General features: G+C 42.6%; 1 protein-coding gene across 5 annotated transcripts in view; it reads right to left on the reverse strand.

The window, feature by feature from the left end:
* Window positions 1–12,014, reverse strand: part of DNAH9 (dynein axonemal heavy chain 9) — a 352,397-nt gene that overhangs the window by 197,415 nt on the left and 142,968 nt on the right. For all 5 annotated transcript variants that reach the window (XM_079135288.1, XM_079135287.1, XM_079135285.1 and 2 more), the window contains 3 exons: window positions 8,113–8,287; window positions 2,074–2,247; window positions 1,365–1,572 (listed from right to left, as the gene is read on the reverse strand). In XM_079135288.1, the coding sequence (XP_078991414.1) occupies window positions 1,365–1,572; window positions 2,074–2,247; window positions 8,113–8,287 (557 nt within the window). The remainder of the gene's footprint in view (window positions 1–1,364; window positions 1,573–2,073; window positions 2,248–8,112; window positions 8,288–12,014) is intronic.

Here is a 12,014-nt window from a genome sequence, read left to right on the forward strand (position 1 = left end):
ACAACCATATACAGAATGTCTTACTTTTGATGAATTTTGCATTAATGCATAGGAACTGCTGTAGCATCACCTGATAGCTCAGGCCAAGCAACAAAGTGTGAGTGGGGCAGGGCTGTTGCTATTTGGAAAATAAGGATAGTTTATCTTCTGCTCTACCTCTCCCCTCATTTGGTTGGAAGAGTGACTCAGATGCATCTTTAAAAGAAAAATGTTTTTAGTTAATATGCTATGATTTGGATCTGGAACATCCCCCAAAATCTTGTGTTGAAACCATGGTCCTCTACACAGGAAGGTTCAGAGGTGGGGCTTTTAGGCCATGACTAGATTATGAGGGCTCAGACCTCCTTCCAATGGATCAATCCACTGATGGCTGAGTGGACTACTAGGAGGTGCTATCTAGTGGGAAGAGGTAGGTTACTGGAATTGTGCCCTGAAAGGTTGATCTCCCTCCACCCCCAGCTTCTGCTTTGTCTGCCATGAGCTGAGCAACTTTCCTCCACCATGCTCTTCCACTGTGATGTTTTGCTTTACTTCAGGTCCATAGCAATGGGATCAGCTGACCAAGAACTGAAACCTCTGAAGCCAAGAGCTAAAATGTCTTCTCCACTAAGTTGTTTATGTCAGGTATTTTGGTCACAGTGACAGGAAGCTGACTAACATACATGTTGATTGTTTCTATAAAAAGAAGACCCTGCAATAATAGTTAAGGCTCTTCTAACTCAACTGCACTGTGCCCCAGGTATCAACAGTCACCCCTGACTGCCATCCTGGAAATAGAGGGGGAGACTCTAGCAAGAGGAAAATGTCGGCCGTGAACATCTGAGCCTGAGTCACACCTGGAGGTTCCATCTTCATTTGGAGCTCAATGTGTAAACATGTGGTGAAAGGCACACTACATGTGGATTCAGAGGACTGGATGTGTCATGCATCCTGCCTCTTGGTGGTGACCTAGGGTGATCACATCCTCTTACCTGAGCCTCAGTTTCCCCATCTATGAGACACAAGGGGTGGATGATCCCTAGAGACACTTCCAGTGCCCGAAGTCTACACGTCCATTCAGATCAGTGAATGGGGTTCAGCTCTCTGTCATCAGGGTGCTCTATGACTCTGGCCTAAACGCCTTTCCCTGGAGGAATTCAACAGGCCAGCGGAGAATGTGGGGAGAAAGGGCAGGAAAAGAGGCAGCGCTGGAGAAGTGGGACAATGGTTCGAAGAAGAGGAAGGAGGGGAGAGGTGAGAAGGAGCACGTGGAGGAAATGTGCAGTGCTGGTGCATGAAGGAGGTCCACAAGTGGGCACGGGACACTGCTCCAGCCCTGCATCAGGTGACAGACATCCCACACTCCAGCCCTCCAAGTCCCTTACCCTGCAGCATTGCTGATGTGGTGTAGTAGTTGAAAGGCACGTTTTTCACCAGGTATTCCTCCGAGTCAAGGCTGGCCAACTTAGCTGCCACTAACACTGACTTGCCTGTGCCAGCGGGGCCCACCAGCATGACTGGCCGCCGCCGCTTCATGAGCCGCTCCAGGAAGTACCACACTCGGATGGTTTCACTAGTGTGCACCAAACAGGCCTGAGATGGAAACATGATGAGTGTACCAGTGACTTGAGGGAGAAACAGGCACAGCAGCATACACGGTTCTGGAGCATTCCAGAAGAGGGGCTTCTGTCACAGTGGAGCTCAACAAATAAATGTGGATATAGAGTATCTTTCCTGATACCTGCAGTAAGTCCATCCTATGAACTCATTCATGGCTCTCTGTGGCTTAGTAGAGAGCATCCCATCATTATCTACTGCTCTTCTCTGTGTCTCTGTGGCCTGTCCAATGTGTTATAGAATCTTCTGGCCCTGCCATCTTTTCCTCTCTGGATGCTAGGTGGGTCTGGTATTTGCTATCTTTAGGGAAGCCTGTGGCTTCATTGTTGCTATAATTTGAAAATGCATGTAGCTGGGATCTACAGGTTCCTAGCAAGGTCAAACACTTGGGTACCAGTAGAAGATTAGCACTAAGATGTGCTGCAGATCCTCAGGCCAGAGTGCCTGTCATTGACTGTCATTGTCAGCCACACTCACCTGCAAAGGTATCTCAGGATCAAATTCAAACTGGGGGATGAGCTTGGACCAAGGCTCGAATTTCTTGGTCTCCAGGTCTATGTAATAGTCAAAGACAGTTCCCTGGGAAGGAAACTTGACCGTCTTGAACTCTGTCAGCCACCATTTGCTGAACTCTGCCCGGTAGTCCACAAGCTACAAAAACAAAGCAGATCAGACAGTAAGGTCCTCCAAAGGTTAAGAAGTCCAGAAGGTGGCTTGGCATTGACAGAGGTTGAGGTGGGGACACAAAGAACTCCTGCCTGTGCAAACCTGCTGGAATGTACCAATTCCCCCAGGAAGGATGGTCCTTCCCTGAGCATCAACCCTGACAAGGCCCAGGTGTGCAAGGGCCACCCTGGGGCAGCTGCAGCTCTGGAGCATGGCTATGTCTGGGTATGAGTCCCAGAATTTATGTGTGATATGAATTTGTGTATTGGAAACTTAATGCCCAAAATCATACAAGAAGGGTACTTGGAGGTGAGGTCTTTGGAGATAATTAGGATTAGATGATGTCATGAGGGTGAGGCCCCCTAATGACATTAGTGGCTTTATAAGAAGATGAGAGACCCAAGCTAGCATACTCTTTCTGTTTTGCAGTGTGATGCCCTCTGCTATGCTTTGATGCAGTGGGACTGCACAATGCTTGTAGACTTCCCAGGCTCCAGAACTGTGAGCTAAATAAATGTTTATTCTTTATAACTTACTAGTCTCTGGTATTTACTTATAGCAATAGAAAATGAACTAAGATAAATGTGTACAAGTGTTCTTGCTTGACCATGTTGCTAAGCCATTCTGGCATTGGCACATGTTATCATCATCATCACAAAGTAGAGAGGGTTGAAGAAGGAGGGTGTAAGAACACAGAAAAGAGTGGGAACCTTTGGTCACAGGAAGGTAGGCATATACCAAGAGCTCCTGAAGAGACAGACTGGCTCCCATCTTCCTAGACACCTGAAATTGAGCAATTTTCATGATGGCCATCAGAGGTGACTGCTGACTCTTTGGGGGTATAGCACAGATGAGTGAGAAGAGTTTCAGGAAGGGAGTCAGGTTTGTAACACAGGAGACTATTTTCTGTGCCTCAGTTTCCTCAATTATAAAATGAGGATCTTAGAGAAGACAATCTGTCAAATTCCTTCAAGAGCTAAAATTCTAGATCTAGGAGCAGCAGAGGAAATAAAGTTATACTGATTTTTTTGGACAGAGGTATAGGTAGAAGCATACAATCCACATGCCTTAATACAAATGATACCCTTTAAAGATAGGGCTGTGTGCTCAAACTATCCTATCATCTCTAAGCTGAAACACACACACTCAAACACACACACACACACACACCCATTCCCACTGCCACCGGAAACCCTCCAGGAGAGTAAACTCACCCTCTAAACACGGAGACATAAAAAAAATCCCACAAAAGAAACAGGCCCAGATTGGGCATTACAAGAAATGTTGACAGAGGACAGGACAAAGAAGTCAAAGGCTGGACAGAGGAAGTTGGGTGCATGGGAGGAAATCTAGAGTCTGACGAAGGGGTCCTCCTCATTTTTGCTTTCTACTAATTAAGTAGAATTGAATTCCTTTGCTTTAAAATGAGAATGGAAATAGGCCCTTAGGTATGACAGATTTATTTGATGTTCTGATTATGATTTTAATTTCAGATGAAGGGGACATTGTAGTTTACCAATATTGTTCTCTCCAAGCAGAAGCCTACGGAAAACCTCCATTTTAGATCTTCCTATGAAAAACTGATTTTAGGTGTGTAAGGAAACTCTGAAATGAGGACCACTTCTGGAAAGAATCAGGCTGTGGAATTTTTTCCTTTCCTGTCTCTTGAGTCCACCTTGAGCTACCTGGTCAGTTTCTCAAGCAAGCAGTTAGCTGGGCCACACTGTCATTGTCTGGCCCTCCTGTAATCTGGCACTTGACTTCAGCCTGTGCTATATGTGGACACTTTAAAGACAGGTGATGGCTGTCTTGATGAGTAGATCCAGTGGTTCTTTCTCTTTTCTTTTTCCAGATTTTTTATTGGTGCATTATGGCTATGCATAATGTATGCATATGATTTGTGATTATATATTCATACATACAAACAGTTTATTAATATAATTTGGCCAATGTCATTTGCCAGTATTTCCAATTTCCCTCCTCCCTCTCCCTGGTTCCTTTCCTCTACTCTATTAACCTCTTTTTGATTTTCATTAGACTCTGCCCTGCCTCTTCTTTTCCTTTTTCCCTCTCTAGCTTCTACAGATGAGAGAAAACATTCCACCCTTGACTTTCTGAGTTTGGCTTCTTTTTCTTAACAAAATGCTCTCAAATTTCAACCATTTTCCATTTTCCTGCAATTTTATCCATTTTCATTCTTCTTTATAATTGAACAAAACTTCATTGTATATATGTACCATATTTTCTTTAATCATCATCCACTGATGGACAACTAGGTTGTCAATGGTTCTTTCTCTATTCAGCTCTGTGGGCCTTCCATGCTCCCCAGCAATGGATGTTAGTGACTCCTAAAATTCTGTCTTTTGTATGTGTGTGTATATTTAAATCCCAGTACTGGGAATTGAACCCAGTGCCTCTCTACCACTGAGCTTTATCTCTAGCCCTTTTATTTATTTTATTTTGAAAGAGTCTTGCTAAATTGCTGCCTTGAACTTGTGATCCTCCTGCCTCAGCTGTCCGAGTTGCTGAGATTACATGTGTGCACCACCAAGCCCAGCTCCCATCTACTTCCCACTTAGATAATTCCCTTTAACCTCGATGATCCTAAGACTTTACTGGTACACCGTAGTAGAGTTTGGGACCCAATTTCAACCCATTTGACCTTCATGATGCTCTAAACTATCCTGGCTAGTTAAAATTATTCCAATTTTCTCCTACAAGACAGAATTGGGAGTTGAACCCAGGTTTTCAGTCCCCCAATCTGGTATTCCATCTATCACATACCTCTGGGAGTTCATTTTCTGTGATTGTTGCAAAGTATTCAGCCAGGATGGTTTTTTTCTTTTTTAATGGATCTTCTACTCAAGCGGAGGTTCTATTTTGTATTTCCACCTTGCTTTAATGACAGCTTTTTAAATGTAAGTGCTATTGGTGTCCCTGATGCAAATATTTTGGCCAAATTCCTAACTCTGGTTTTCAGCACTATTTTTGGTGTTTAAATTTAATGTGGATTTTGTGGGGGGCTTGGACATTCCCACCGCTAAAAGCTTTCTCCTGTGTCCTTTCCCTGCGTGCCAGCATGGTTGCCTGCAGCTCCAAGGGCTTCAGAGCCCAGGAAAACGGAGGATGGGGGGAAAATGCTTTCTCTTGGGCTTTTAAAAACAGTCGAGGGGATTTAAATTTTTCAATACAGAGTTAGAAAAACTGATCAACTATCTTCATCCTGATACCCCACTGCCTGGTTGGTACCAATATGGAAAAGAAGCCCAGCAGTTGCTGTCTGACATTTCATCGACTAAAAAGTTGGAGACTGAATTTGATGGGAAGCAATACGCCATGCATTTGGGATCTCTGTGATGTTCATCCAAGGCTCATTCATCCTGCTGGACTCTTTGCCTCCTTGCCTCTAAGGGGAATGTAAAGCTGTCAAAGACGCAGTCCATGGAAAAGCTCCCAAGACTGCTGAGCCGACAGCACAAAATTCTCAGATATCAAACTCCTGTTTTGTGCATCCTCCTGCCCTTAGAGATTTCCCTTTCTGTCCCCAGGGCATCTGGTTCAGGGAAGCAGAGGGGAAAGGCACACTTCTGGAGACACTATGATAACTGCTGTCTAAATTCTGAGCACCAAAGGGCACATTAGGGAATGATGGGAGGTGGGGTGAGTATTAGAACTGGAGCTTGTGAAAAGGCAAAAGAAGTTAATTGGTAATTCTTTTGGTCCCAGCTTTATTTCCCTTTTGAATTTCTCAAATATAACTTTGCCTTGCAAGACTGAAACTTTTTGCCTTTCTTTGAAAGAGCCTCACAATCAACCCAGACCAGAAGGGGAAAATCATAACTTTCCAACAACTGCAGCTTGGTCTGATCCCCTGTTGTGAGAAAGGCACCAGACACTTGCTATAAAACTGAATATTTATGTTAGGAGAATATTAGCTATAAGCACATATGCATGCCAGCACTGTTCTAAGAGCTTTGCACATGTTCATGTAGGGTGATTAGAACAGCATGCATTCACTTAATCCTCACCATTGTCATAGGAACTGGGTACCTTGTCATCATCCTTTGGACACATGGGGAAAATAAAGTAGAGAGAGGCTAAATTTCCTGCCCCAGGTTTTCCAGGTAATAGTGTCAGAGTAACAATTCAAAGCCACAGTCCATGGTGGGTTTTTTTGGTTTGTTTGTTTGTTTGGTTTGGTTTTTGGCATTTTTTAGGTTTTTTTTTAAAACCACTTTATTGTGGTATATTTGATAAACAAAAGACAGCACACATTTAATGCACACAACTTGATGAGTTTGGAGATAAGTGAAAACTTTACCCTAATGATGTATAAATCTACTATCATCTTCAAATTTTCTCCAGCCTTATTTGTTGTTATTATTAATGTTGTTGTTTATGATAAGAATATCAAACATAAAAATCTATAGTCTTAACAGTTTTTCTAAAGAAGAAGGAAAGCCTTTCATTTTAGACAACAAGGACTAACCTAGAGGACATTATGCTAAGTGAAATAGACCAGACAAAGAAATACAAATGCTATCTGATACCATGTATATGATGAATCTAAAATAGTCAAACTCATAGAAGCAGAAATGAAAGGTATTGGTCAGTGGGTACAAAATTTCAATTATGTGAGATGAATACCCACTGACCAATACAATGGTATGCCTCTACTTCATGTACAAAGAGAGAAACAAGATGTATCCCATTTGTTTACAATAAAATAAATTCTAAAAAAAGATAAATCTTCTGTATAGAATGGTTCTTATAGTTAACAGTAATTTATTGTATACTTTTTTATATTGGAGATTAAATCCAAGGGCGCCTAACCACTGAGCCACATTCCCCAGTCATTTTAAAAAATATTTTATTTAGAGATAGGGTCTTACTAAGTTGCTTAGGGCCTTGCCAAATTGCTGAGGCTGGCTTTAAACTTGAAATCCTCCTGCCTCAACCTCTCCAGCTACTGGGATTACAGGTTAGAACTACCATGCCCAGGGTATACTTAAAAATTTGCTAACCGTGTCCACTTTCTTATCCTCTATATGATATTGCATATAGCTAGAGACAATTGTAAGAGATTTATCTGCATAATCTTGAAGATGTTGTTTCTAGATAGAATATCTTTTATTTATAAGTAAAAAGAGGATCAGTTGTGTTCAGGGTGCTATGACTCTAGACTATTTATACATAAAGAAAAGTCTGCAAATGCAGGAAGGATTAGAGGATAGGATGTCAAGATGTTCCAAGTCCACATCCCTGCCCCCAAACAGCTTGAGATTACTGAAATCAACTTCATGAGCTAAATACTGCTTTGGTTTTCCACTCCTGGATGCCAAATAATATTTGGCCCAACCTTCCTTGGACAGCCCTGTGTTGAGGGCACAGAGTCATGCTGGTTATCCCTGTTCCAGTAGAGAGCAGTGCATCCTTTGGAAGATGTTTGGAATGCTGAAGGTACTCCTTCTACTGTAGTTTTTACAGCCCAGCATCCTTCCACCTCTCTCTATAAAACACTCATCACCTGGCAAAGTAGTATTCATAGTCCAGCAGTTGTTCAGACTCTAACGCTGTACACCTTTCCATAAGAGTAGAGGTGCATTCATATTCACTAGCCCAAAAGGCAACAGCCCCAAACACACCACAACCATTTTTGGCTCACTCCTTAAGGCTCTTGTACAGACACTGACGTTTTTAGCAGCAGAACAGAGGGTAAATAACTACAGTCTATTGTTTTTCAATTAATTCTAACATTAAAGTTTTCCTATCTTCCCACTCTTTGATGGAGGATCAAATTTTGCTGCTGCATATTTCCACGTGAGAGCTAACCTCAGTTCATCCTCTTACCTGATCTTGAACCATTGCTCCACCAAAAGCCCAGATGGCAGCAAACACAAAGTAAAGCTCATAGGTTTCCTTGGGGCAGTCTGCAGGGATGTCCTCCTTGGTCAGGAGACATTCAAGAAGGTGGCACACCATCTGAACCATGCTTTGCTCTGGGACTGGAATTATCTTCTTAAATCTGTGAATAAAGACCGGACATGCTCTAAAACACTACGGATGTTCCATTCCATAAAAGTCATTGGACAACTATGGAACCTGCTGGGCTTCAGGAGACTCCTGACTAGTCACGTTCTTTGGGGTTTACAGGGGACCCCGATGTTACAAAAGCCTTATTGTCCTCAGTTATTCTTGGGTCAGCTTCTTCTGAAAAGAAATGATGTCCTGATGATCTCCTGAGAAGGTTCCATTTCTCATCTTCCTTTCCTCTGACTCCCTCTCCTTCTCTCTTCCCTTCTCCTTGCATTGATAATCCCTCAGTCTTTGAGGAGAGTAGAATGCAACAAAAAAAGTCAATACCTCACCTTTTCACTCTTCTTTTCATTCCTTCAATTGCCAAAAAAAGTACACATATGAATATGTAACAATGAATCCCACTATTATATATAATCATACTAAATCAATAAAAATATGGAAAAAATTTTCAAAAAGGACCTGAAAAGGCACTTTGGGTACAGTTCTGAAATTTGTTCTTTCACATCTTCACCTCAGTGGTTTTCTTCCAACCAAAATATACTGAAACATGTTTCTGGGGCCAGAGTATTTTCTGGGAGGTAGAAGGGACTGGGATAGATGGTGATTTTATGTAATCCTGAACTGAATGGAATTCCTTATCTGAAAATGTGCCTTCTGTGACTTTTCCCTGGTCTGCTGTTTGTACCTTAAATCTTGACTTTAAAGATCTTAACTGAAAGGCGGATATCAAGAGATGCACAGAAGACATCCCATGCCCAAGAAACCAGAAGTGTGTACATGCACATACACACACACATATGCACACATGAACTTGTCTGTCCCTGAGTACTCTCTCCCTCCATGTGTACACACAGCATATACCACACACACAGACTGTGCTCCCAGGCTGCCCAGGGAAAGAGTCTTTTGTCACAAGATGAACACCACCACCTACTGTTCCTGTAGAAGTTACTTACTAGCCTTGAACCTGCAAGTTGCCCAGTGTGCTATTCTCTTCCGTGTTTTGGGTTTGTGTCTACTTCTTATCCTTACCATAGTGTTATCACCATATAATACTCTGAGTATTATGAGTAATGAAAAAACTTAGTCCTTGATGGATCATCCTTCATTTTTCCAATGCGCATTTAGAACAGGTGATAAAGGGTACTATCTTGTGCTCGGTGTTGGGTAAGTCACCATAATAGTGGGTACCAGGAGCCCTTACACTCCCCAAATGAGATTCCAGACAATCTAGGTGGGACTTGTAAAGTCTTTTGCAACCCTGGACCTTCCACCCTCTCAGTGGAATTGAGGATCCAAGTAGGAGGTGCTGGGGGGCTGTACACAGGAATACAGGATTTAGAGAGAACCTTGGCATACAGTGAATATCACCTTCCCCATAGGGAAGGCTAGGCTTACCCCATAGACAGCCAGGGCAAAGAGAGTTCAAATGGACAACTCCAGGCTAAAGGAGCTATGCCTGGTAAACCCTATGGAGCTTTGTGGAATTCATAGTGGTATATAGAGAGGTTTCTTGCTGAGGCAGCCTGACTTCCAGTCTATCAAGGCCAAAGAAGGATGAGTATTTCCTGGAATCCAAGTGTGGACTATGTGCATGGGGGGTTGTTTGAGATGCTGGTGGTCTTTGTAAGGAGCAGTGCATGCAGATGGGAGATCTTTAGTGATGGGGAGGGATCCACAGAACTCCCAAAATCCCTCAAAGAGAAGGCATCAGATTTTAAGATCTGTCATAGTTACAGTAGCCACAGCTACACAGGTGCAGCCAAGTAAGACCTCTCCTGTTTCTCTGTACCCTTCAACCCTGAGAGGTCAGAAGATACAATTTCTGAGAAAGGAGACAAAGAGGCAAGAACACTCCCCTTTCCCCCTAAGCTTTTGGGCAGGGCAAATCTTTCAATGTAAATGCGGTTTACTTGTTTAAATTTTCACTGGACTGACGTGTGTGTAACTAGAAGTGACCAGAAAGTTGTGGACATTGATTTAGATCTCATCCAGGGTGGGAGGAGAATCAGCTACATAGAGTGGTTTTGAGGGGACAACATAAAACAAAGTAAGGTTGATTTATACTCCGACCTTGTCTAATAAAAAATTAATGTGTTGACATTGCACAGCTTGTATTAACAAGGTGGCATAAAACCAGCATTAGGATACTGCATCTCTATAAAATAGAAGTAAGGCCTTGAAGTAAAAGCTTCTGTTACTTACTAACACATCACAGAACCTCTGCTCCCTCATTCATAGAGGGTGAGCCTCTTCAGAGGCCTGAGAGAAAAAAATGAAATAACACCCAGAGCAGGCACCCATGAATGAAAACTATTCTTCTTCCTCCCTGATAACCATAGATTTCAACAACTGGGGGGCCAGAGTTGTTCTGCACAGACTTAAGACAGTCAGTCTGCAAGGCTTGTTTCAAATGTTTGTGTATGTGCCAGCACAGATGTGCACACACACACACACACACACACACACACACACACAGATACACAAACACAAAAGTTTTGGTATCTCTTGTTTTAAATGCAGAGAATGGGGATAGCCTGACTTTTTATTAAAGACTATATTGACAAGTGTTCCAGTCAAAGAGAAAGAGCAGGGATGGACTACTTTCCTAAAATCTCACTTGTTTCTAGTGTTATAGCCCATGGCTAACCTTGCCCATTTGCCTAACCACTGTAGCCACCTGTCAGAATTTGCTAGCCACCAGGGCTGCATTAGACTACAAGGTTTTAGAGTCTATGGGTTACAAGGGGCTGAAAGCTTTTCAAAGCCTTGAAAAGATACTGACATTTGGAAAAATAATTATTGACCCTGAAATATAAAACCTATAAAATCAAAATCAATAGGTGTTTCATTAGATATCAAAATACACTTCTATGCCCACTGCTGGATTGTAACTCCATATTAGTGATACAAAGGTCACTTCTAATGTGGGCAGATTATTTTAGGGTAGGGACAAGGCATACTGAGCAAGAGTGCCTGGGACTCTTAATATTGTGGCTGCAGTCTGGGATTTCCCTTTTTTCTGCCTCCACTTTTGTGAGCAACTGGACAATTGGAGCCACAATCCTATCCTGTGCTTGACAGGCCAATGAATAAGGAGTCAGGGATCCATTTGAGTGATGGATAGTAAATTCTTGGAAACAATCCTGACACAAAATTTTGAAAACTTTAGGAACTATGAATCTGAGTCATGGGCACCAGCCTCTGAAGTCCACTAGCTGAATTATGGAAATGAGTGCCAGGTTCATAGAATAATCTGTCAAATGGGAGAGAGAGAGAGAGAGAGAGAGAGAGAGAGAGAGAGAGAGAGAGAGAGAGAGGTGCACACAGCTTCCAAATTTTCAATCATGGGGAACTATTTATGCTGATACATAAAATATTCTTACTGTAATAACTATCCTCTTGGTTAAGAGTCATTAACCTCTTATTTGAGTGATAGGTGGTGCTATAGTTTGGAACTTGAGTGTCTGATAAAGGCCCCTGAGTTGAGGGCTTGGTCCCCAGAGGTGCTATTTGGAGGTGGTGAAAACTTCAAGAGGTACAGCCTCCCAGGAAGTCTTTAGATCATCAGGGCATGCCCTTGGAGAGGACTGTGGGACTCTACTCTCTTCCTTTCTTTTTCCTTCCCAGCCATGAGATGAGTGGTTTTGCTCTGCCCTATGTTCCTGAATGATGTGCTGCCACAGGTTCGAAGCAAGGGGCCAAACAATCAT

This window comes from Sciurus vulgaris (genome assembly GCF_902686455.1).
Source record: "Sciurus vulgaris genome assembly, chromosome: 3".
NCBI classification, from domain to species: Eukaryota; Metazoa; Chordata; class Mammalia; order Rodentia; family Sciuridae; genus Sciurus; species Sciurus vulgaris.